At 35.3% G+C, this 27,572-nt stretch overlaps 2 protein-coding genes and 3 pseudogenes across 3 annotated transcripts; 2 read left to right on the plus strand and 3 right to left on the minus strand.

Moving 5' to 3' along the window:
- The first annotated feature begins 709 nt into the window (after positions 1 to 709).
- On the plus strand, positions 710 to 8,377 carry LOC143531392 (C2 and GRAM domain-containing protein At1g03370-like). The gene is made up of 9 exons (XM_077026702.1): positions 710 to 1,177; positions 3,063 to 4,286; positions 5,133 to 5,315; positions 5,411 to 5,694; positions 5,888 to 6,004; positions 6,083 to 6,345; positions 6,556 to 6,787; positions 6,890 to 7,162; positions 7,927 to 8,377. The coding sequence occupies exons 1-9, from the start codon at positions 832 to 834 to the stop codon at positions 8,122 to 8,124; spliced, it is 3,120 nt and encodes a 1,039-aa protein (XP_076882817.1). The 5' UTR covers positions 710 to 831; the 3' UTR covers positions 8,125 to 8,377.
- Positions 8,378 to 9,971: 1,594 nt separating this feature from the next.
- Positions 9,972 to 12,348, plus strand: LOC143531338 (DNA-directed RNA polymerases IV and V subunit 4-like). Its single transcript, XM_077026659.1, has 9 exons — positions 9,972 to 10,039; positions 10,139 to 10,204; positions 11,095 to 11,160; positions 11,247 to 11,312; positions 11,389 to 11,500; positions 11,572 to 11,649; positions 11,772 to 11,805; positions 11,884 to 11,952; positions 12,027 to 12,348. Exons 1-9 carry the CDS (start codon positions 9,997 to 9,999, stop codon positions 12,123 to 12,125), a joined length of 633 nt encoding a protein of 210 aa, XP_076882774.1. The 5' UTR covers positions 9,972 to 9,996; the 3' UTR covers positions 12,126 to 12,348.
- LOC143531358 (ATP-dependent 6-phosphofructokinase 2 pseudogene) lies at positions 12,219 to 13,938 on the minus strand (annotated as a pseudogene).
- A 596-nt stretch (positions 13,939 to 14,534) lies between these two features.
- LOC143531359 (subtilisin-like protease SBT5.4) lies at positions 14,535 to 17,689 on the minus strand (annotated as a pseudogene). Its single transcript, XR_013135011.1, has 11 exons — positions 17,606 to 17,689; positions 17,403 to 17,497; positions 17,207 to 17,304; positions 16,956 to 17,120; positions 16,760 to 16,862; positions 16,140 to 16,698; positions 15,972 to 16,066; positions 15,644 to 15,889; positions 15,451 to 15,565; positions 15,183 to 15,372; positions 14,535 to 15,076 (listed from the first exon to the last, which is right to left on the minus strand). The product of XR_013135011.1 is annotated as a subtilisin-like protease SBT5.4 (transcript).
- A 1,465-nt stretch (positions 17,690 to 19,154) lies between these two features.
- LOC143531360 (subtilisin-like protease SBT5.4) lies at positions 19,155 to 23,583 on the minus strand (annotated as a pseudogene).
- Between the last annotated feature and the right edge of the window lie 3,989 nt (positions 23,584 to 27,572).

The raw sequence follows: 27,572 nt of genomic DNA on the forward strand, positions 1-27,572 counted from the left end.
TAAGGGTGTCTGACAGAATTTTCTTCATTTCTTCATTTATTTTGCATCGGAAAGCTTTGCCAATCATTATGAGTCTTCTACATCTTCGTTCCAAACCCGTAATTCATCCCGATAAGCGTCCTTAATGTCAAGTATCCTGAAACACATAAACACGCTTGAAGTACCGAAGTTCATATAATATTTAAACTAAAAGTAAACAAATAATATAGTAATATACACGACTTTTGCCCGACCATCATGTATATATGAAACAGGAAAATTTAACGTACAAACTAAAAAAACGTGCTAACTGTGTTAATCAACTAATGTAATTATATATACAAGTTGTGTAATTATGTAATTACATCATACTGTAATTAACTATGCTATAATTACACCACATTGTATACATAATTACCCTAGCTGACTCGCATAGTTAAGACGCTAATTTAATTTGTATTTGATTCGAACCTTAAACGAAACTAATCCATTATTTATTTTGATTTGTTAACGTGGGAGGCTTTAATACTTTCTTTATATAAATTATAAAATATTATTATAAAATCATAAATAAATAATAAAAAGTCTTTTTCCCGTCGTCTGCTACACAAGTTCAACGATCTTGTTCCTCTTCGATCATCAGCCCCCAAATCAATAATAATAATAATAACAATTTCCTGTTGATTTTGCTTTTATTTCTCAATATTTTCCCAACAATCATCCCATCAATTCAAAAGCTTTAACCTTTATATTATTATCATTCAAACCCACCACAATGCAACCCACTTTCTTGATCCAAACCAATTAAAGTTTGAAACTTTAACATCAACAATAACAACAAATCAATTACCCATGAAGCTTTTAGTCCGTGTGATCGAAGCAAGAAACATGCCACCCATGGATCCAAACGGGTCAAGTGATCCATACGTGAAATTGAAATTAGGGCATCAAAGGTTCAAGACTAAAGTGGTGAAGAAGAGTTTGAACCCATCTTGGTGTGAGGAGTTTAGTTTCAAAGTTGAGGATTTGAAAGAGCAGCTTGTGGTGTCTGTGTTTGATGAGGATAAGTTCTTTAGTGATGATTTTGTAGGGAGTGTTAAGGTTCCTGTGTCCAGTGTGTTTGATGCTGTTGGCAAGTCTTTAGGGACTGTTTGGTACCCTTTGGAACCTAAGAAGAAGTCCAAGATTAAAGATTGTGGTAAATCTCAAATACCCTTTTGCTTCTTGCTTTTGCTTTTGCTTTTGATTGTCATCCTTTTTTTTTGGTGGTTTAATAGTTTTGCTGTAAGTGGGATTATACTGGGTACGTTTGCTTGTTTGGATACGGGACTTTGTATGATTAGATAATTAGTTTTAAGAAAAAGGGTGTGTGGGATGGTGTTTGGATTTGCTTTTTAGTGTTTAGAGTTGTAAGAATGAGATAATAGGTTGTTTGAGCATAAAAAAAGTTATGATTATTTGAGAAGCTAAAGCATAAAGTGACGAAAACGACATTTTTATTGTAAATATAGAGACGCTAGATGTTATGACATTTGGTTAATACTGAGGTAGTTAGGTGGCTTACCTTTGTGTGATTTAATAGCTCTGATATAAGTGGGATTATACTGTGTACGTTTAAGAAAATGGGTTTCAGGGATGGTGTTTGGATTTGCATTTTTAGTGTTGGAAGAATGAGATAATTGGTTGTTTGAGCGTTAAACAAGTTATGATTATTTGAGAAGTTAAAGCATAAAGTAAAAAGACCTTTTCTTTTGGTAAAGAAGGGGTCGATACATGTTATAAAATTTGGTTAATAGACAGGTAAATGGGTGGGTTAACTTTATAGTTTGATAGTAAGCTTTTGATGATGACATTTACTATTAACTGTGTATGCTGTTTTAGGGGTATCTGCGTTTTGTTACCTCTATGTGCTGCCTTGTAAGGCACTAAAATGAAACACATTCATATATAGGTTGTTTGGATACGGTTTTGAAAGCGATTAGGTTTGACAAAATGGGTATGCGGGATACTGTTTGGATGTGCCTTTTGTAGTTGTAATGATGAGATAATAAGTTGTTTGAGCACTGGAGACTTAGAATATTTTATATAAATGCTACCCACTCCACGCTACACAACAGGGTAGTTTCTTGCCAATGTTTCACAAGGGGATCGTAACATCTACCATAGGCAACCTCTTGGTGTTACAATGTGTGCATTAGTTCAGTTAGGTGATTAGTACCGCTCCACAAAAATCGCCCATACCATGGGGACATTTGCCATTTTTTGATCTCTCCAAGAAATGGTTTATTTCGCCCTTGGTAGGGTCGATTTATTTAGAGTTATACTTCTCACCTGACTAAATTGACGCACACATTTTAACACCAAGAGGTCACCCATGGCAATCGCGAGACTTCCCATGTGAAACCTGGTCAATAAACTATCCCCTTATGATGCACGTAAAATGGTGATACCCCCCTTATGCTAAAAGTTCAACAAATTATGATGTTATGAATAATTAATGCTTAAAGTAAAAAAAAAAGTCGGTTTTGTAAATAATGAGACGTACTTGTGAGATGGTCAGATGGATGTAGAAGTGTTTAAAGTTCGGTTAAACGAAGAGGTAATTAGGAGACTCAACTTTAAAGTTTGATAATCAGCTTTTGATGATGTCACATGATTTAAACTGTGTTTCCTGCTTTAGGGGATATGTGTGTATCTGCCCTGTAAGGTACAAAAAGAAACAGTCATATATAAGTTGTTTGGATACGGGTTTTGAAAGTGATTATCTGGCTTTGCATAAGCAATTACTTGAGTTTAACAAAGTGGGTATTTGGGATTATGTTTTGATGTGCTTTTTGCAGTTGTAATAATGAAATAATAAGTGGTAATTAAGTGTTTTAAACTCAATTAAAGAAGAGGTCATTAAGTGGTTTAAAACTTTTAATAATCAGCTTTATAGCAGCTAATTATTTAAAATTGATATTTTGACCTCTAAACAGTCAGATAGTCAGGACATTCTGTTTATCCAAACATTAAAGTCTGATTACTATAACACGGGTCAGTTTCAAAACACACTTTTAACTCGAGATCGCGTTTATTACCAGGTGAAATCCTTCTCACAATATGCTTCACACAAAATAACTCGCAATCAGATGCGCAACTGCAACATGAAAACGGAACAATGTCACCCGCAAGATCATCCACTTCCACAAGTTCACGAATGTCATCCCCGTTAAGATCAGAAGAGTTGGCCGCTCCAGTCAAAGAAGAAAAGTCAAACAAAGAAAAACTTTCAGGTCTAATTTCACAAATATTCAGCAGAAACAACGAATTATTACCACCAGCTTCAAACAAAATAACGGAGCTGCCAGAGGTGCCCGAAACCGACGAATCTGAGCTGCCCGAAGACAAAACCGAAGATCAATCATCATCATCTTTAAACTTTGAAGAACTCATGAAAAAATTGGAAGAAAAAGATGATGGTGGTGAAATGCCTGTTAATTTACCGGGCGGGATCATGTTGGATCAAATGTATGCGATTTCACCAAGGGAGTTAAATACGTTTATCTTTTCATCCGAATCAAATTATCTGAAACAACTAGCGGAAGTTCAAGGAAGTACGGATCTCCAAGTGGGTCCGTGGAAGTTTGACCCGGAAACCGGGAGTTTGAAACGAACGTTTACGTACGTTAAAGCACCGTCTCGGTTGATCAAAGCTATAAAAGCGATTGAAGATCAGACGTATTTAAAAGCAGACGGTAAACGCTTCTCGGTTTTAGCGAGCGTGAACACGCCTGAAGCTCCGTATGCAAGTAATTACCGGGTCGAGGTTCAAACGAACATATCACCAGGGCCCGAGCTTCCGTCGGGTGAAGAGTGTTCACATTTGGTGGTTTCGTGGCGAATGAACTTTTTACACAATACAATGATGAAGGGAATGATTGAAGGTGGGGCCCGCCAAGGGGTAAAGGAGAGTTTTGAACAAGTGGCTAGGTTGTTATCGGAAAAGTTAAAACTGGTCGATGTGAAAAATGTTGGGTCGGAGAAAGAACAAGCGTTGGCTTCGTTACAAGTGGAAAGGCAGTCGGACTGGAAGCTTGCGGTTCAGTACTTTGCTAATTTTACAGTCGTTTCGACTGTTTTGATGGGGTTTTATCTTCTTGTGCATATATTTTTATCTAAGCCGAGTACAATTCAAGGGCTTGAGTTTGGTGGGTTGGATTTACCGGACTCGATTGGTGAAGTTGTCGTGTGTGGGGTGTTGGTTTTGCAAGGTGAACGGGTAATGCATTTGATATCGAGGTTCATGCAAGCGCGAGGCCAAAAAGGTATGTAAAGTGTTTATAAGATTACTTTTTTGTGTTGTGTAAACGAGCCGGGCCGAGCTTGACTAGGCTCGTTTGAACTCTGTTTCCGAAGGTCAAGCTCAGCTCGTGAATAGTTTTAAAAGCTCGAGCTTGGCTCGGGCTCAACTCTTTTATTAATTATTAATTAAATATTTTTTATGTAATATAAAATTTAATTATAATTTTATACATATTTTTTTGTTATAATTTCTGTAAATAACAAAGTATATATTATTTAGTTATTTTATCATAATTTTAGGTATAATAATTATAATTATGTAAATATATCTAATGAAATTTACATAAATAGTAGTTTCGTGTAGGCTTGTGAGCCAACTCGAGCTTGTTAAAGCTTGGTTCGATTCAAGCTTTGAGAGAGCCGATCTTGAGTAGCTCACAAGCGGCTTGGCTCGTTTATGCCCTTAGTGGCATTCAGTTTTTGATCTGGTGTTCCTTTCTTATGTATTTTTTTATATAAATGTTTATTTTTTTAAAACAAAGTCAGGCAGATGATAAATATGTGATACTTGGTTACTAATTAAGTGATAATTTTTTTCTAGTTAAACTTAAATTAGGAGGTAATAGCGAAGAAATTGTTTTCCAGTTAACCACGTTTCATAATTGTTAAATTCAAGTCAGATTGGAAAAAAAACATAAACAGTAAATAGTAACCACAATTCATATACTTTTCATTTGTCTGAGTTAATTTTAAATATTTTTTTAACACTCATTAAAATCAAATTGTATTGAAACACCTATTAAGAGTAGTTGAGTGACTTTGGTACTTTTATATTTGTTGGATGCCTTTTAACTTTTTAATAGCTGTAGGTGGTGATCATGGAATTAAAGCAACAGGTGACGGATGGTTGCTAACAGTTGCATTGGTTGAAGGATGCAATATACCAACGGTTGAATCAAACGTTTTGTCTGACCCGTATGTGGTTTTTACTTGCAATGGGAAAACAAGAACTAGCTCAATTAAATTCCAAAAAGCCGATCCTCGATGGAACGGTGAGAAACATATTTATTTTGATAATAGTAGTAATAATAATAACTATACTAATAATTATAATAATCTTGTTTACATATTGTATTGTTAATTGCAGAAATATTTGAGTTTGATGCAATGGATGACCCGCCTTCTACACTGGATGTTGAAGTTTTTGATTTTGATGGACCGTTTGATGAAGCGGTATCACTGGGACATACACAAATTAACTTTGTAAGAAGTAATATAACCGAGTTAGGTGACGTGTGGGTCCCACTTCAAGGGCAGTTAGCCCAAGCTTGTCAATCTAAATTGCATTTGAGGATATTCTTGAATAATACGCGAGGTAGCAATATAATTAAAGAATATTTGACCAAGATGGAAAAGGAGGTTGGAAAGAAGGTAACAAACTAACAACATCTTTGGTTTCTTTTAGATTCACACACACACACACACAGTATATATATGAGCCGAGCTCTCTTATGTTAAATGAGTTGAGCTCGATCATAGGCGAGTTCAGGCTCGTCTTACACCCCCCTAGTTCTTGTTTGTTTGATATGCTTACTTCTCCTTATTTATTTATATCTGATTCTAGATAAAAGTACGCTCGCCTCAGACAAATTCGGCTTTTCAAAAGCTATTTAAGCTTCCACCCGAGGAATTTCTGATAAATGATTTCACTTGTCATTTAAAGCGCAAAATGCCCCTTCAGGTGAGAAATGATTTGCTTCCTTTTATTCTTTAAAAAAAAATGAATGAAATGGAAACTAAATGTTTGAATGGCTTGCAGGGGCGTTTGTTTCTGTCAGCAAGAATAATAGGGTTTCATGGGGACTTGTTTGGACACAAAACAAACTTTTACTTTTTATGGGAAGATATAGAAGATGTTCAAGTGGTCCCACCAACTTTGTCATCAATGGGTAGTCCTGTTGTGGTTATAACATTACATCCAGGGCGAGGTTTGGATGCAAAACATGGTGCTAAAACGCAAGATGCAGAAGGCCGGCTAAAGTTCCATTTTCAGTCGTTTGTCTCTTTTAGTGTTGCACACAGGTAACTAATTTTGTTACAAATCTTTGATCCTTACTAGGCTTGTCAATGAACCAAATGTTCAATGAACAGCTCGTAAACTGTTCAGCAGGAAGTTCGTTTATTTAATTAGGACCTAAATGCCACAGAGCGCACCGGAGCGCCTCGTGCATTATGAAACCAGGTTTTAATATGTTGTAGACTAAAAAGTTGTAATTTGTTTAAAACACACAGGACAATTATGGCTCTATGGAGGGCTAGAGCCTTAAGCCCGGAACAAAAGGCCGAAATAGCCGAAGAAGAATCGGATGATAAAAACCAGCAGATTCTTGAAGATGAATCATCATCAATCAAAAGTGACGATGATTCCGAAAACCGAAGCCTCCAAAGTGAAGAAAGTGGATCCTTTTTAGGACTTGAAGATGTCAGCATGTCAGTTGTGTACTCCTCAGTTCTTTCAGTTCCAGTAAGTCCCAATATTATTATTGTTAGTAGTTTAGTATTAATATTCATTTTGCTGACATGGGTTATTTTTCTTTTCCTCCTTTTTATCTTTTTGAAATTTTAGTCGAATTTTGTGATGGAGCTGTTTAGTGGGAGTGAGTTGGAGCGAAGAGCAATGGACCGAGCCCACTGTGTTAACTATTCGACGAGCCCATGGGAGTTTGAAAAGACGGATATTTATCAGAGACAAACTTATTATAAGTTTGACATTAGTGTTTCTCGGTATGGAGGAGAGGCTACTTCAAGTCAACAAAAGTCACGTTTGACTGATAGAAACGGCTGGCTGGTAGAGGAAGTAACGACTCTCCATGGGGTCCCGCTTGGGGACTATTTCACGGTATGTATGTATGTATATATAATGCGTTTAACAAGCAGGATTAATACCATAAAAACCCAATGCAGTTGCTTAATTTTTACAAAAACATGAAAAAGTCACTAAACTAATTATTGTATGTATATTAAAATCTCTAAACTTGTCTTTTATGCACATGCTTTAGATACGTATTTTTTTAATAATGGTTTGTTAACTTTAAATTTGGTTAAAATTAAGATGGGATAGGGTTGCTTTTTTTATATATATTTTTTATTTTTTTTTCTGCAAAAATATTGAATCTACTTATCATATTTTGATCAATGTAAGAGTTAACAAGTCATTATATTTAAAGAAGTTCACTAGTATGTGCATTTTCTGAGAGTTTTAGTAACTCTATACAAAATTTAGGTTACTGACTTTTTCGTGTATATTTTTATATGTTTCTAACTTTTAAGTTGTTTAAAATAAGCCGGTATATATATTTTTTTTTCTGCAAAAAATGTTGAACTTTACTTTATCAAATTTAGATCAATTTAACAACTAACTTGTCAATATATTAAAATAAATTCACAAGTATATGCATTTTCGATAATTTTAGTAACTTCACTTTACAAAATTTAGGTTAAAACTCTTTGGTGTATTTTTTATTTTTTTTAGTTGAAGCATTTTAATATATCAAAATTAAGTTGAGGATTTTTAGGTGAAAAATAAGAAAGTATATCGGTTTTTATGATGCTAAAGTTGTTATGAAAAGTGTGAATTATTAATTTTTAACATAATTATTGCAGCTTCATACAAAGTACCAAATAGAGGATATAGGGTCAAGATCAACAGGATGTAAAGTGGTGGTGCATTTTGGGATTGCATGGTTAAAAAGCACCAAACATAAGAAAAAAATTACCAAAAACATACACGCGAATCTGCAAGACCGTATGACCATCATGTTCAGTACAATCGAGAAGGAATACGTATCGGTAAAGCAATAGATTCAGACTTTATTCTATAGTGAAAGAACATTGTAACACCAGTTGTAATGTCGGGAATCCGTTTACGTGGGCTCTCGGTGACGATTCAAGAAAGCAAAGACGGGATTAAGTGGAAGCTCAGGGTTGATTTTGTAATTTGATAATTTGTTATTGTACAGTTTGATGATTGTAATAATGGTTTTGGAATGATAGATATAGTTGTGTGATAGTGTAGGAAATAGTCTAGACTTGTATGATTCATGTAGACATTTGCCACTTTTGTATGCTCTTTTATTTAAACAAATATATTTATATTTTTAAACAAAGTTGTGTTATATGCTTTAGACCTAATTCGAGAAATCATGTATGTAATTCGACAAATTTGTGTTCGGAAGTTTCATGCTTATTTTAAAACCTTTATTACCTTGACATGTTATGTGATTAAATATCATATCTTGCTGACTCTTTCGTACTTCTTTTCCTGTACCCTTCCCGAGATAATTTTCTTGACTAAACCCCACATGTAATCGCTCATTGTGTCGACACCAAAAGCATCAAGGACCCCATTAGTTGCCACTCGACATTCTAATACCTCCTGATCTCAACCTAACTGACAACCTTAAACGCTTACTTTATGCACTACATATACACTTGAACTGATCGATTTTATATATTGTAGTTAGCAAGACTCCTAACAACTTATGACTTTTGTCATTGTATTAATTTTCTAACAAAAGGCTACTTTTTTAACGACGAAAGAATAAACCCCGGTTATCCAGGGTAACCCAATGGTAAAAGGCGACCCTATACGTCTGTGATCGCATATCATGTTAAGTAGCCCAAGCCCATCATCTCCTGTTCCGGGGAATACCCGTCGCCCGAAGACCCATTACGGTAAAACCCAGTTAGAATCAGATTCGAACTTGAGACCTTGCGACCTCAATCGAGTTTTTCACTCTCTTTAACGCCAATTGAGCTAAAGCTGTTTCACAACAAAAAAATAAAAGACTATAATACTCAATTTTTATTTATTTTTTTTAATAGGACATATTGAAAATGTATATAAATTTTTTAAACTAAAATACCAAAGTTAGAATAAAAGCATCCCAAAATAATAATAATAATAATAATAATAATAATAATAATAACTAGTTTTTATCCCCCGTATTACGGGGGTTGTTTTATATTGTTTATTCTAATATTTATTTATTTTTTGAATTTATATTTTTTTTATCGTATAAAAGTTAATAATATACTTATGGTTTGATAATAAATTGTTTCACAAATAAATGAGATGTTATAACTCGGTTTAAAAGCTATATGGTTTTGATGAGACCCAAGACCCGTTTATTTTTTTACTATAAAATTGGTTTTTTAATTATAAATAATATTTATGAAAGTTAATAATATACTTATGGTTTGATAAGACCCAAGACCCGTTTATTTTTTTTTACTATCAAATTTTGTTTTTTTAATTTAAATAATATATATATATATATATCTTTTTTAAAATAAATAAGGTATTAATTTTTATTATATCATATTTTATAGGATTTTTACATCAACAAATTGGTGAGAATAATTTTTAATTTAATGATATGTTATAACCCGTTTAAGGAATATCTGGGTTTGGTAAGACCATACCCATGAATTCGGATCAAATGCATGAGAAGCCTCCATTTAAAAATTAAGCAAATCTAGTGACTCCAAAAAAAGGGATGTTTTCTTTATATATATTATAGATAATAATAATAATAATAATAATAATAATAATAATAATGTGACTCCCTCAGTCTCTCTTTTGTTAAGACCGACGGAGAATCAGATACAAGGTAGAGAGTAGAGACTGATCATCTAATTTGTTAAACCCTAATAATCTTTCTTCCTTGCAAAATGGCAGAAAAAGGAGGTGGCAAATCTGCTCTAAAATCTCCAGGTAACTAAAACCCTCATTCAATTCTCAAACTTGCTTTTTTATTTGCATTTAGGGCTTTTATTTGATGAACAATGTTGTTACTAATTCCTATGTATGTAGCTTCTAAAGGGAAAGATGATAACTCAGCTAAATCCAAAGGAAGGAAAGTTCAATTCGATTCTGAAGGTTTCATTTTTTTACTTCAATTGTTATTATTATTATTATTATTATACTTTCTTGGGTTTTTAGTGGGTCGGTTTAGTTTTTTACCCTAATTTGTTACTAACGCTTTGGCTCATGGTTTGACCTAAAAACTGCCAAAACTGGACCGTGAATAATCGAAAAAATTCACGGTTTTTTTGTAATATTTTTGCTGTGTGTATGGTAATGGTGTTTCATGGTTCAGTTTTAGCTTTCAAACGGGTTGGTTTTGGTTTACCAAAAATGGTAGCTGACTGTTTGGCTCATGGTTTGACCTAAAAACTCATAAACTGGACCGTGAATAATCGAAAAAAATAAGTTTTTTTCATAATGTTTTTGCTATGTGTATATGATAATGGTGTTCATGGTTTGGTTTTAATTTTCAAACGGTTTGGTTTCGGTTTACCAAAAATAGTTATTAAATGTTTGGGTCACGGCTTGACTTAAAAAACTGTTAAAACTGGAGTGTGAATAACCCAAAAAGTTTGCAATTTTTTCATAATATTTTTGCTATGTGTATGTTAATGGTTTTTCATGGTTCGGTTTTAATTTTCAAAGGGTTTGGTTTTGGTTTACAAGAAATTTATGCTAACTGTTTGACTCACGGTTTGACCTAATACTGTTAAAACTGGACCGTGAATAACCCAGAAAGTTTACAGTTTTCATAATATATTTGTTATGTGTATGATAATGTTGTTTCATGGTTCGGTTTTAGTTTTCAATGTTTTGGTGTTGGCTTACCGAAAATTGATACTAACTGTTTGGCTCACGGTTTGAGCTAAAAACTGCCAAAACTGGATCGCGAATAATCGAAAAAAATCTCAGTTTTTTTGTAGTATTTTTGCTATGTGTATGATAATGGTGTTACGTTATAGATATGTTTGATGAGAAGTTTGAGACTAATGGAAATGGAAAATCAAATGGGAAAGATGGTGGTAAAGGTATGACTATATTTTAATTTCATTTTTCTTTTTTCTTTAAATTTATGTTGCTTATATTTAGTATATGCTTGTTTATATAACTCAAGGCAAAGGCGGAAAGGGAGGATCGTCAAAGAAAGAACCTCCTGCACTTTTGCTCAAGGTTGAAGAAGGTTAGAATTGTTTTACTAATTATTAATATTATTAATGTATTATTTTTTAACAACTGATAAAATTATTATTATGCAGAGCTTCCTGAAAATGCCACATGTGTGATGGACTGTGAGGCTGCTCAAATCTTGCAAGGAATCCAAGACCACATGGTCCTACTGTCCAAGGATCCGACAATTAAAATTCCAAGGTGCGTCAAACAGGTCGGGCCAAAATTGGTAATCAAAATGATACATTGCTGAACTTGTATCCTTTTTCCAGTTCATTTGACAGGGCTTTACAGTATGCTAACACAGGCAAATTCTACACCAACCCGCAGGCTGTTAGACAAGTACTCGAGTATCCTTTATAAAGTTATATGCATTATAACTTTTCACGTTTAGTCGTTTTGTTTTTTTCTTTTTTTAACCCATTTTGTCTTTTATCTTTGAAATCGTTGTTGAATTTTAACTTAAATCTAGATCTCTCAAAAAACATGATGTTTCTGACGGCGAGGTATTAATCTAAACCTTTATAACATACTTTTAAAACATAAAATTGTACTTTTATAATTACAATTTTATATCGTTTCAGATATGTGTCATTGCAAATACTGGAACTGAATCAACTAAACAAGCATTTGCCTTCATGCCATCGTTAAAGGTACAATACATACGATGCGAACATCTTTATATACTTTTTCTTTTACTTGTTTCTCAAGTTATCTTATCTTCCAGGCCAAGAAAAGCAAAGTAAAGGAACCGTTGACTGCTGTGTTGACCGAGCTGAAGAAACTGAAAACCGTTACTGAAAGCACTATAGTGCTTGATGATTAAATGAACATGTATGATGCATTCTACTTTTAACCTAAATATCTTGCTGACGTGGCTTTTATTATGTACCCGTTGTTTTGACGTTTGACATAACAGTTAATGTTTCGGGTTGGGTTCTGTTCTATGAAAATCGGGCTGGGTCGTGATCGATCTAACCCAAGCCCATTTATGGTCACTAGTACCGACCGGGCTCTTAGCATTCGCCACCTCATCCATAGGAATGTACGCGTAGTTCCCGTTTATCGGGCCCGTTACAAACCCTGTGTAGCCTGCCATAATCCCATGTATAGCGGCATGGGCCAATAATGTACAATACAAGTTATCAGTAGCATTAGCTGTAACCGCACGTATCATATAAGTTGGATCGATATACTTAATCGTAAACAACTCGCCTTTATGATCCCGATCCCACCATTTTTTTAACTCGGTGTTTAACCATGACCCGACATCTAAAAACACCGGGTTCCCCGAATCATCGGTTTTTTGGGTTTGCGAGTCGGGCCGAGGAATAATATCTTGGCCCGCTCCTTCAGCTACCACGATAACCGCGTGCCCATTTTCTTTTAAACGAGCGTCGATAAACTCAAACAGACCGCCTTTGCCTTCGAGGTAGAAGTCGTTTTCTGGTATTAAACAGCAATCTACATCACAACTGCTTAGGGTTGCATCAAGGGTGATGTGTCCCGAGTTGCGACCCATGAGCTTGACCAGGCCTATACCATTGGGTGCACTCTCGGCTTCTACATGGGCTGCACTTATTGCTTGTTGGGCCATCTCAACGGCTGTTTGGAACCCGAATGATCGGTCGATGATTCCCACGTCGTTATCGACTGTTTTGGGGATACCTGTAACTGCAACTTTTAGTTTGCGGCGGTGGATTTCGTTGAATATCTTTACCGCCCCTCGAAGAGTGCCGTCTCCTCCGATGATGTACACCTGTTTCACATCGAGGCGGGTTACCATGGGTTATTTACAGGTGTGTTATAATATCTGCAATTTACGGATATTCAAAAACCGTTGAATGTGATCGAACTGGCCAAACCGAAGTCAATTGGCCAGTTTGAGATCCAAACCTTCGGTTCACGGTTAGGTTTTCATGGTTTGGTGGTTAAATGTTTCAACATGAAGCTGGTCATTACTCTTTTACCATTGAACCATTTATCCAATAAGTGATCCATTAGATTTAAAACATATAATTTTGTTTAATTGTTGTAGACGTTCAAGAGTCAAAATGACCAACCTGATTATATCCACGCCTTTCAATAGCATCAACAATCTTTTGAAGATCAAACCCACCTCTAGACGTTTCAAGCACGGTCCCACCTCTCTTATGCCAATTATGAACGAGTTTTGGGTCTAGCCGCATCGGCTCACCCGAATAAAACCCACGGTACCCCGCCTTGATCCCGAAGATCTCCCTAACACCATACAACTCCCATAACCCAACCACCAATTCCCTAATAACCGTGTTCAAACCGGGACAAAGCCCTCCACACGTGACAATGGCAGCCCGCACTTGTTTGGGATCAAACAAGATCTCCTTGCGTGGGCCAGCATTGTGGTACGCCAAGTGCGGTGTCGATGATGGGAAGTTACCCGAAAAGTCAAAAACAGTCTGACGGAGGATGACATCTGAGTGCGAGATGAAGAACCCGCCTTGGTACGAGTGGTGGTAAAACGTGTTGTGTTGTAACGGGTTGGTTCGGGTTTGGAGGGCCGGGAGGTAGTCGGTGAGGCGGGGGAGTCGTTTTAGTTTGACGTTGATCGGGGAGATTGTGAGGGTTTCTAGCTGATCTTGGATGTCGTCAGTGTTCATGGTGGTTTATTCCGGTGGCCGGAGATAATTTAGTTAGTTTGACATAAATATTTGCCATGAATAATGTTAATTTGGTGATCAAGGGAATGTGAGGGAGGTTGATATAATGATCCAACACTTGGACAAAGGACAAGAGTTATAGGAGTGCATAAAACCAACCATATTTTGCTCTATAATTAACATATTAAACATAAAATTTTTGTTTTTTTTTCCGAGTAATTAACAAGTAAATGACATTTGTACTTCCAAGTTCTGTATATTATCATCTAATGCGGATAAATAACAATGAATTTAACCGCAACGGAAAAAGATCATTTATCCGTGTAAAAAAATTTCTATGAAATTAAGTTGGTATAAAACTCTTTGTTTTTGGATCATGATACTAATTTGCACCAAAATTAGATAACCCTTGTTAGAGAATTGGAATTATAAAGCTAATTATTCCATAAATAGTAAACCAAAATAAATCCAAAATAATTAAAATGTTCAGCACATAAATCCTAATAAACTCATCATATAAATACTAAAATACCACTAAGACAGTTGAAAACAGAAAAGTCAAAACTAAAAGAATTAATGAATAAGTAACATATGGTTTAGGCCACAGAAACCACAATGGGGCTCTTCACATGGTACTGCTTGCCATTAGACCATGTTAGTTCCCCAAAAACATGATCACTAATTTGACTTGTGTCATCAACTTCTTTCATCGTCAACTCAAATTTCTGTTCTTCACCCTTCTTCCCGAATGCAAGAGTGCTTGGCTTCACATCCACTGATATCCCAACAGGGCTCTTGACACTAACTGTATATTTGCCAGGTGGGCCCACATTCGTCAATCTTCTTGTGACGGTGACAGTACCGTTAAGTTGATGGACAGTTATGGAAGGGTAGTTGAAGTCTAAGATGTTGTTCTTTTTAGGACATTCGTAAGGCTGATCAGAAAACTTCCGAATCATGGCGTTGTTGTATCCTCTAGTGCACAAGAAGTCAAGATAATCATTTGCAGTTAAGTTATAAACGAGACCAGGATCCATTGCACGATTAGGATCAATATGTCCAGCACCACGGCTAAATGGGCTTGCCTCATTTTTAGTTTCATCCAACATTGGGTTCCCTGTGTTGTCTTTTGTATATGCTGTACAAAAATAGCACGAGAATTAAACAGTTTTTAAACTAACATAATATACATTTTTGTTGCTATGTTTAGATACATGATTAATAATACATATTGTTAAGTTTACCAGTGGTCATGATGGCGGATTTGATGGAAGCAGGGCTCCAGTCAGGGTGGACACTTTTGAGAAGCCCAACAACTCCAGCAACATGTGGGCAAGCCATTGAAGTGCCTGATTCTAAGTTATATGGAGATACTGGTTCTGGTTCTTCGGAGAACGCTGCAATGATATTCACTCCAGGCGCGGTAATATCAGGCTGTTGATTTTCATAAAGTTTAGTTTATTAATTTTCAGCTAATGACATACAAACCAAAATAGTTGAAAGAACAAAAACCTTAAGAATCTCTGGTGTGATTGAATTTGGGCCACGGGACGAGAACCCGGCCATAAATGGAGCAGGCTTTATGTTTATAGCATCTTTGGGAGGGGTTAAGTTTCCCAATGGTTCACTACATAAACATAATTTATAATGTCAGAAATAGAGACAAAAGTAATAAAAAATTTAGAAGTGGCAAAATGGTAGTTACTTGGTAGAGTTGAGGTAGGCGTAGATACGAAGGCCATCCGCATATGTGACGTGTGTTGCTGGGAGCACATGAGGATCAGCGTTTATGCTATCGCCATTGGCTTTATCATTGCAAAAAATCATGCCAGCGGCACCAGCACGTGTGGCTTCTCTGCCCTTTTCGACCCTACCATTTACTCCCCTTAAGCACACCAATATCTTTCCTTGAACCTTCTTAGGGTCAAGCGCACCTGGAGCGCAAAGCGTTCTACACATATATGAACACGATCAGCATTAATATACATAACTGCCAGAAACTAAGAAAGTGCTTCAAGAAAATAATAACTTACGCGTTTATCATCGTTGCGTTTTCAGCTTTAGCATTTGCAGAATTAATTAGAGGATAATATCCAGATTGTGGCAAGGGTTCGGACATGCTTAATCCCTGTTATTATAAATAGTTAAATACACAAAGAAAAACAAGATGTTAATATATTGCACACTATGGATGTTTGTACCTTTAAGTTAAGTCCACTAGCAAGATGAACAAAGGATTGAAACTCGCGGTCAATCGTGCTAGCCCCTACGGTTATAACCCAAGGAGCCACATTGGTGACTGATCCAGGTGTGGGTCCACTATTCCCTGCAGAAAACACAACAGTGATACCTTTCTTGACAGCATGGAATGAGGCAATGGCTAGACCATCATCCATGTAATCAGTAGGGGTTCCGCCAAGAGATACCGAAATCACATCAACGCCATCTTGAATGGCTGATTCAAACCCTTTTACTATATCTGCATCATCGCATTCACCTCCATTACGGGTTCGTGGTCAGCACACCTTGTAAGCGGCCACTCGAGCTCGTGGAGAACCGCCTCTAGCGATTCCAGTTCCTATTCCGTTAACACTGACTCCTGGAACAAAGTTACCACCTGCAGTAGATAATGTATGGCTACCATGCCCTTCATGATCACGCGCATTGTTCATTGAAGGATCCAACTTTGCAAATGAAGCTTGATAACCTTTGTTATAGTACTTGGCACCAATTAGTTTACTGCCAACATCATCAATAAATAAATAAATAACAAATATTGGTATATATTAAACAGACAAGAAGAAAGAAGTAATATGCTTACTTGCTGCAAGAAACTAAGGTTCCATTCTCACATCCACCCTTCCACCTAGATGGAATGGGCCCGTAACCAATGTCGTTGAAGCTTTTCGATTCGGGCCAAACACCTTAAACTCGAAGAAGTTATAAAATAAAAAAACTAGAAAATTAAATATAGTTACACTCAAAATTGATCATTAGTAGAGGACAAAACATGTTACCAGTGTCAAGATTGGCAATGATGATGTTTTCACCAAATCTTGCTTTAGTCCACAAAGAGGTCGGACCGCTGAGACCATTCTTTTGAAGATTCAAGAAATCCCAAGACTGGGTTGTGTGTAATTTTCGCCATTTATTCTGGATCACGGTCACCACATCCGGATGCTCTACATGATCGATACACATGTGATAAAAATTTCCATGCAACTTAATGACTTATTATAAGAACATTGACATAAAGATAATAAAAAACCTGCAATTTTAGCAGCATCTTCTTCGTTGAGAAGAGCAGCGAAGCCGTTAAACTGTTTATTGTACGAGTAAATCATGGCCTCATCAACCCTCTCTTTGCTGTTTAAAAACATAATGAAGAAAAAATAAGTATTTTAATCTAAAGACTAAAGTCAACCTATTATGTTTTGTTTTTGTACACAGATTATTTAATTTACTTCCCTAATATTGAACCAAGAAACTCAAAGTGAGAATCTTGAATCTGAGATGCTTCAAATTCAGGATCTAGTCCTCCCAGGTAGACCATATAAGACTGCAAGAATCGGAAAACAATATAAACTAAATTAGATAAATAAAAAATAAAGAAAAACAGTGATGAACACCATGCATATAATGCTGCTTCTTGTGAAGAAAAAATAACCTTTTTGCTTTCGATCGCCAAAGATGACGACTGCAACACACAAGCAGTGATGAAGATGGCTACGAGAACTCTAAACAACTTCATGTTCGATCTGCAATGGAGTTTTGGTTGAGGTTGTTCTTGATTAGATTAATGAATATATTTATAGCCTTTGGAATATTAGTAGAAGCAGGACTCTTGATCAAAAGCTTTATCCAGATAAAGATGAGTTATTTGTAATTGTTTGTTTAATCGCAAATTAATGAATTAATTTTCTCATTAATTTAGATGATTTATATATATGATAAGTTGAAGAGAATATAAATTACATATTATAATTTTAAGTTATGAATAAATCATGACATACTTTTTATTTAATTACGTTGATCAGAAGTGAGGTGCACCAATTATAGGTTAATAATAACTCTAATGAGTATTTGAGTTATATAAAAACTGAAATAGAATAAATAAATATTCACAATGTTCGAAGCTGTTAAGTTTGTTTCAATAAATATCAAGTCTTTGTTATTTTATTTTTTTGAATGTTCAAATAACCGATATTGAAGCTTTTTTTTTGTTCAAAATTACTTTTTCAAAATAAATTAAACATATATACTTTTATACTTTAAATAATTTAAAGAAATCTTCCATGGGCTACCGGTTGAAAGTGTTGTTCAAATTGATGATTTTCGTTCACATATCCGTACGTCCATTTGTCGTATATATATGTTATTGCTTGGAAAAGATTTGCACCACTACACGCCCAAAGAGTTATTTGAAGCTTGACCATCACCTTTTACAAAAATAAAAGTAACTTTAGTTGTCTAAAATTTAATAAAATAATATATATATATATATATATATATATATATATATATATGTCAAAAAACAAATAATTATCTCTGTCTTCTGAAATGTCAAGCCAAATACAGTCAATGCATACTCCTCATCACTTGTTCAGCTCTTGATCGAGGTTCTTTTAGTCCGGCATCACTTATTTTTTAATACTATTTTCGTTTAGAGGTGGATGGTTGAGTTAGGCTATGTGTTGTGGGATAAGTAACAAAGAGCTAATTATCGTGTCATGTCACTGCCATGTAGACAGAAGAGTTATAACTTAACTAGCGCGTTGTGGGTTAACTTAGTTTAACTAATATTTAAAATAAAAAAAAATTAAAAAGGAAATAAACGTGGGTGTGCTTGAATATGATTGGTGGGTTTGTAGTGGACCCCATCCATCAAGAGGTGATGGCGTCGTGGTTGACATGGCGTTGGAGGGGAAAATTGTGTTTGGCGCCATCATGGAGATTAGGGTGGTGTGGAATGGCGGCGTCATTTGGTGGTGACTAGGACTAGGGCTTCTGGCTTCTTATTAGAAGCTCCTCATTTTCGTTTATAAAATTTGGCCTTAAATAAACCATATACAAAGGATAACTAATAACAATGAATAGAGAAGTGGAACGACATTTATAAACCTGAATCACATTCATAGAAACAAACCCAACAAAATAACAAATAATAAACAAGTAACAGGCCATTACTTACTCAAAACAATTAATTTTAAAAAGGTTTAGGCCACAGAAACTACAATGGGGCTTCTCACATGGTAATGCTTGCCATTAGCCCACACTAGTTCCCCAAAAACATAATCGCTAATTTTACTTTTGCCATCTGCTTTCACTGTCATCTCAAACTTATGTACTTCACTTCTTCCCAAACACAAGACGTTTTGGCTCCACATCCACTGATATCCCAACAGGGCTCGTAACACGAACTGCATACGTGCCGGGAGGGCCCACATTCGTCAATCTCCTTGTAACTGTGGCCGTACCGTTAAGTTTATAGACAGTTATGGAAGGGTAGTTGAAGTCTAAGAGGCTGTAGTTTTTAGGACATTCATAAGGTTGATCAGAAAACCTTTGAATTACGGTTTTGTTGTATCCTCTAGTGCATAAAAAGTTGAGATAATCGGTTACGGTTAGATCATAAATCAGTCCAGGATCCATCGCGCGATTTGGGTTAATGTGTCCAGCTCCACAACTAAACGGGCTCGCCTCAATATTAATATCGTCCATCATCGGGATCCCTCTGTTGTCTTTTATATTTGCTGCATAAAGATATAACCAGGATCGATGTTATTCGGTTATTAAACCAACATATGGGAGACACTTAACATATAACTAACTCATGTGATCAATCTAGTTAAATTCACCAGTGGTCATGATAGCGGATTTGATGGCAGAAGGGCTCCAGTCAGGGTGGACACTTTTGAGAAGACCAACAACTCCAGTAACATGTGGGCAAGACATTGAAGTGCCTGTGTCTAAGTTATATGGTAACACCGGCTTTACATCTTCGGAATATGCTGCAAGGATATTCACTCCAGGCGCGGTAATATCAGGCTGCACATTTTCATAAAATTAATATAATTCATTTTCAGTTAATAACATGCAGTGCATAATGACTCTCTAAAAGAGAACACCTTAAGAATCTGTGGCGCGATAGAATTCGGGCCCCTAGAAGAGAAATCTGCCATCACTGGAGCGGGCTTCGCATTTATAACAGTTTCAGGATGGGCTATGTAGCCCAATGGCTCTCTACATCAACATAACATATCATGTCAGGAATAGAGTAAATAAAATGAATAGAGGTGGCAACACGAGCCGGATTGGTAGTTACTTGGTAGAGTTGAGGTAGGCAAAGAGACGAAGCCCGTCAGCGTATGTGATGTGTATTGCTGGGAGCACATGAGGATCAGACATTATGGCATTGCCTTTGGTTTTATCATTGCAAAGAATCATGCCAGCAGCACCAATTGTCAAAGCTTCTATGCCCTTGTTAATCCTATTGCCTCCGGTTAGACACACCAAAATCTTCCCTCGAACCTTCATCGGGTCAAGTGTTCCTTCTTTGCAAAGCATTCTATGTACGCATATACCATTAATACAAAACTGAGAGAAACTAAGAAATCCTTTCAAGAAAATGAAGAAGGTTAATAAACATTGTCGTTTTTTTTGGTAGAGTTTAAATATGACATAAGATAGCGACTTTATATTTATGGACTACGCAAATCTAACAACATCATATAGAATTTTTGTCTAGCCTTTTGTTGTTGAAACAACTTCACATTTGCAAAGTGAAGTCATCATTTGAGATAGCTAGTGGCTTCGACACAATAAGACAAAAGTCTAGAACCTCAACCCGACTAGATTTAACAAAGAGAAGTCGTTAACTAGGATAACGACTTTTACTTTATTAGCATCTCCATGCATCCCTTTTCAAATGCTCACAAACATGCTCATCTCGTCAACTGACACATCATATTTCAATTCATTCTTTAATATTACTATTATTATTATATATAGAGCAAAATAATGTGTGTGTATTTAAAAATGTTGGCTGTGTAGAAGGCCTCGTTCATCCGTCACTTGGCATATGGAATTCTGGACTGTATTTCCTCAATCGTCCAAGCCACGTCTCCATTCGCTTTTTAGTAAGGTAGGTATCTTAAATAGCGGCTAACCCGGATTTCAAGTGTAACCAAGAAAATAAAAACCCCATCAATTCGTTTCCAAAAGATTTTCTTTTCTTCTAAATTAAAAATATAAAAGGCACGTACGCATTGGACATTGTTGCGTCATCAGTTTTAGCATTTGCAGCACTGATTAGTGGATACAATTCATCACTCGGCAACAGATTAGGCGTGCCTATTCCCTGCATTATTATAAGACAAACAAAGAAATTAACTAACTCTAGATTTTAAAGCTCAAGAGGAATAATATATGATACTATTTGTACCTTCAAGTTAAGTCCACTAGCAAGGTGAACATAAGTGTGAAACTCACGATCAATCGTGCTAGCCCCTACGGTTATAACCCATGGGGCCAAATTAGTGACGTTCCAAATTGTGGTCCACTATTCCCTGCAGAAAACACAACAGTAATTCCGTTCTTGACTGCGTGGAATGAGGAAATGGCTAGAACGTCATACATGTATTCGACTGCTTCTCCGCCAAGAGATGCTGAAATTACATCAACCCCATCATGGATGGCAGTTTCAAAACCTTTGGCTGCATCTACCAGATTGCATTCACCTCCTCAAAATGATGCTGGAGGCCAGCAGATCTTGTAAGCCGCCACTCGGGCTCTTGGTGAACCGCCTTTTGCGGTTCCATTAAATTCATCTTTGAAACTCACTCCTTGAACAAAGTTACCACCTGCAGTTGATAATGTATGGCTACCGTGCCCTTTGTGATCACGCGCACTGTTCATTGAAGGGTCTAGTTTCCCATATAAGGCCTCATAACCTTTGTTAAAGTACTTGGCACCAATAAGTTTACTGGAAACATAACAAATATATTGTTAAATGTTGAGCTGAAATTGGAGTATAATAATGTCATGTTATATGACTTAATATAGTTAGTCAATGAAAGTCAACTGTTGTTGAAGGTTAAAGAGGTTAATAATGTTTTGGGCTATTATTGACAAGTCTTCAATAGTTCAGGGGTCTTTTTGGTAATTCTTAAAGATTAATCAGTTAACCGTTGTTAACAGATTAGGGCATATATAATTGGGGATTTCTCAATTAGAGTTAGTTCAGTTCATTCTTCTTTTCATCTGTAATTCATTTTCTTTCAATTCATCTTGTAAACATCTAAATCAGTTCTTGACAATAATCAATTGAGAGTTCTTGTATCGTATCTGTTCATATTATTCCGCAATATTGTAACATATATAAATAGCTAATACTAATTTAATATATACACATGTTACTAATATCTGCTTACTTGTTGCAAGGAACTAAGGTTTGGTTGTCACCTTCCACTTAGACGGAATCGGCCCATAACCCTTGCCACTGAAGCTTTTCGATTCGGGCCAAACACCTGCCAAACGATACAAATCATACAATATTGGTACCGATGGGGATGGGGTGGCATTCCCGCCAGTAACAATCATAAAACCATAGTTAGTACTCAGTCAGTGTACCTACCGTTATATTAAAGTTTTATATTTCTTGTTAAAGTTCTTGATTTTATTATGTAGCTATGTTTATTAATTTCTAGAAACCTACTAATACAAAAAAAAAGTGACAAACTAAAGCACAAAACAAGTTACCCGTGTCAAGATTGGCAATGATGATGTTTTCACCATATTTTGCTTTCGCCCACAAAGAAGATGAACCAACTAGACCATTATTTTCAAGCTTTAAGAAATCCCAGGAATGGGTTGTGTGTAATTTTAACACCACGTTGGGATGCTCTACAAAAAATACACGTAAATTAAACGTCATTATAGATTTTCACGCAACAAACAAGTTGATTGTTTTACGAACATAATATACCTGAAATTTTAGCTGCATCTTCTTCGTCAAGAAGAGCAGTAAAGCCGTTAAACTGTTTATCGTATGAGTAAATCATGGCCTCATCAACCCTCTCTTTGCTGTTTCGAAACAAGTAAATTCAGGGGCGGATCTAGCATAGGTTTATTTTTGTTTTTATATACCAAACATTTACCTTCCTAATATTGTACCAAGAAACTCAAAGTGAGAATCTTGAATCTTAGATGCTTCTAATTCATGATCTAATCCTCCATAAGACTGAAAATCCAAAAATATATATAAAAAATTAATTTATAGAAAAAGAAAAGAGAAGCATGCCATAAAATGAATGCTACTTCATCCTTTTGCTTTTGATTGCCAAAGATGAAGACTCCAACACACATATTGTGATGAAGATGGTCAGAAGAGTACTAGAAAAATTCATCTTCTGCATTTGTTAATTAATGCAAGATTATTAAATATTCGGACAATACACCTAGACATCCTATTCCCGACTTGGCCTAGACGCGATTTTTGTAACCAATGCTGGTAATAGTAACGGGGAAGAAATACAACATACTAAAATCTATAAAATAGTTTGAAAGAAGAATTAATCATTCAATTTCCTACCTCACCTTTTCTTCAATATGTTGCAGTTGGATTAATTTGCTAAGCATCTTCATTTTTCTTTCTTTTAAACAGGCAAAAAACCAATATTGGAAGGTAATAACCATATCAAACATATAGTTTATTTTGGAAATAGGTGAGTCTAGTTAGTAAGTTATATCAAATCATGATTAATTTGTAATTAAATTAATTAATATGCAAAATACTGTAATATGTCGAGAAATAATTAGAATTATATGCAAAATATGTGGACAATTATTCCTGCTATAATTGTTATAAGGAAATGGGAGATAAGGAAATGGGAGAGTTAATTAATCAGCTTCTATATGTGCACGATTTTTATTAAAGAAAAACATAACTGAAGTCGAGAAGCGTTTAAAGGCATGAACAGAGAAATATAAAAACTTCATTCTTTAAAAGGCTCCATTTTTATTTATTTATTTTTGGTAATATATTATATGAGAAAAGATCAAATTTTAAGTTTGATTTTTCTAAGAAGGCTAGGAAGGAGGATATTTTAGTCTACTACCTTAATATTAAAAACCCATTTAATTTAATTTCAAAAACCCACTTAATTAATCTTAAAAACCCACTTAAATTTTCAGTCATCTTCTACAACCACCACCGCCCACCGCCACCACCTTGCCGGAAAAGTTTTCGAAAATTTCACCGGAAAATAAAACACAATGGAAAACACTATGAAAAAACACAATGAAAAAAACACAATGGAAAAAACACTATGAAAATAAAATACAATGACAAAAACACAATGAAAAACACAATTAAATAACACAATGTGAAAAACACAATGCAAAGAACACTATGAAAAAATAAAGCACAATTGTATAACACAATTTTGTAAAACACAATTTTGGTAAAACCCAATTTGTAAAAAACCCACGATTTTTTTATTTATATATAGCAATATGGTACTCATATAAAAGATAACAAAACACTCGTTATTAAGGTGAAATTGTTTTTTAAAAAAATGTCGTATAAAAAAGTTATGGGCGTTATAAAATGATGGAGGAATTTGAGATGTGCCTTGTATGTGGAGAGAGAAAGTCAACAAATGTGTTATCCCTATTATGCCAATACCCTTGTTTTACACTTGATTTTTTCTCTAGTTTAATCTCAACCATTCAAGTTTAAAATGAATGAACAAGATTATTTCTTATCATTCCTACAAAAACTAATCTTCTTATTATAACTTAACCTATATTATATCTAGAAATGTCTTTCCATCTTCACATTATCACCACATCTATAATTACTTTTATAATCAGATTAATTAATTATTAGTCTAGTAAGTTATAAATATATATAGTTCATGTAGCATAATTAACAAAACCCAAACTTACTTATTATAGAAACTTTTCTTTAAAAGACAACACCTTATAACAAAAAGTTGTTTTCATATAATAGCTGTAAGACTGATATTCTATATTATTATTAGGATTGTGTATGTCTTTCAGTTTGCTTTTAGTCGGTGAATTACGTACTTAGTATGTTTATTTTGTACGGTAAAAACTCATTAGGTAAGCCTACTTAGGCCCATGAAATGAAAACCTGTGAGAAATGGGGACCCTATAAAAGGGTCACTTTCACCCATTTCTCCTAACAACTTCTTACAAAACTTCATCTTTTTCTCTCCTTTTGTGTTTGCGAAACTAAGATCCAAGATCCGAGTGTTGTTAGTGATTTCCGCTAATTAACAACACAGATTGATCCCAGTAAAGTTGTGAGACCCATTAAATAGAACCTACAATATCCCATATAATATTTGTGATAACCAAATCCATACAATTATTTGTAAGACACAGTTTCATAAAATAGAAACTGTGTTAAACCAAACGTTAAAACTTGAAAAATCAATCCTTAGGGCACTACACAAAACTTGAAAATCACCCTTATTGAGTTATTGTTTTAACTTAGGAGTCCTATGTCGGTGAGTCTGAGTGCTTCCCTTTTTACTTAATCTTTTGGGAGCTGATACATCCTCCTACATGTTTATTGGCGAAGTTTGGTGACAAGGATCGATAAACCAAAAACAAAAAATAAGATCATAAACTCAATCTTTGTAATTCTCATTAGCTCGAAAAATTACAATACATAATTCTCTTTTTGATATAACCCACAAGCTCGGGTATATATACTAGTTTAAACATGAAAACATAATTAGACTAGAATACAAACTCTTTATCATACCTCAAATACTAGGACTGTTCAAAGGGTAAAACCCGACCCTTTTACCTAATACCCTACCCAGACCCTTTACCCTTTTAGGAAGAAATGTGGACCCGAGACCCTACCCTGTAACCAATAAAAGGGTCGGGTATAAATAAGGGTTTCAAGGGTCCAACCCTTTACCCTTTAAGACAGTAATCACATCTCATTATATGCATTACTAGTTGCATATCTCATAAATGATTTTAATTTATGAATCCTAGAACAATTATACTTTCATTTAATAACATTGCAAAGTCTAACTTCGAAAGTTTATAAATCATTTGAACCGATGCAAACAATATTCACATTCACGAATTACTTGTAGTGAACAATTCAATGATTTCTTTATATATGTTTCCATTCATTAGTATGGTCCTTTATTTTTAGTTTTCTTAGTAGTTGGGAAATTTTTGATGAATCATATATGAAATACAAACCTCTTATAAATTTCGGATTAATCGTGAATCTGATGTATATCTATCAAGTAAACAGGTCAAGGGTTTGAAAAAGGGTCAGACCCTTGAAACCCTTTTACCCTTTAAGGTGAAATTTAAATACCCTTTACCCGACCCATAATATTTATTCGGGTCTAATTAAGGGTTTTAAGAGTCGGGTAACCGGGTTTCAAGGGTCCTACCCTTATCTTGCTCACCCCTATCAAATACTAATTAGTAAAAACATATTTAAACAATAATTAATAAATAAATTCCCTATTGTCCAAGTCATTGGCTCGACTTGTTCACCAAGTAATTAATTCCATGTAGTCACGTGCTCAACTTGATAAACAAGACACCAACCCATCTTAGGCTCAACGAGTCAGCCCAACTGAAATTACGTCCAACAATTGGTATATGATTAATCAAGACTCTGTTTCTGCCATTATTCTGTCCCAACTTTAACTACACAATTAGTAACTCAGGGATTGAGCCAGGGGTATATAGTATATATGAGTAGTACCATCTTTGGAGACCCACACGCACAGTGAGCCTATGCAAAGAAAGTTTCACTTGGATCGTTGCGTCATATATACATCCTGCATATTTTTATTAATCTTGGCAGGGAAATAGTTGGGGAAGGTTGTAATGTTTATGGTATGTTTGGGGTGCACATAGGCGGATGGAAGGCCAAAGGAGGGCGGGAGTGTGCCCACTGTCCAGCCCAAACTTGCAGTGTTATACATAACCAAAAATCCCAAATTAAGCCCAAGTACCCAAGAAGTTTTGAGAAAGTAGAGGTGTAAACGAGCCGAGCCGAGTTTGTGCTTAACTAGGCATGAGCTCGGCCCGTGAGTTGTTTTTTCAAGCTTGACTTAAATGAGTTTAAGTTCGGATCAAGCTCGTGTGGTACATTTAATGAGCCAAAGCTCGGCATGAACTCAATTGTGCAATATTGCAATAATTAATAAATACAAGTAGGTAAGAGGTAAAACTTAAATATAAGCAACGCTCGACGAGTATGAAGCCCAATCGAACTGGGACACAATTGAGTCGAGCTAGTAAGTTTACTCTTTTCTTTATTTTTTAATCACTTGAATGCTGATAACCTGACTTGAATACATATTTAGTTGCTAATTTACATAAATATTCATATTTTTCGTTATGATTTAAATCTAAATTAGACGCATAATTAGCTGATTTGAGGGTCTTAGTGGCTAATTTAAGGGATTATTTTGCACCAACTTAAAACATTTCCTATTTTGGTTTGGTTTAAAATCCCAACTGTTTTGAATCGGCCCAATTTTGCGCCAACCTAAATTAATTGTGCCAGGCCCCCTTACAAAAGTTTTTTGTATCCGCCCCTGGGAGCACGTACGTAC

This window comes from Bidens hawaiensis, unplaced genomic scaffold, assembly GCF_021521415.1.
Source record: "Bidens hawaiensis isolate Kalapana, Puna unplaced genomic scaffold, B.hawaiensis_p1.1 tig00009159_1, whole genome shotgun sequence".
NCBI classification, from domain to species: domain Eukaryota; kingdom Viridiplantae; phylum Streptophyta; class Magnoliopsida; order Asterales; family Asteraceae; genus Bidens; species Bidens hawaiensis.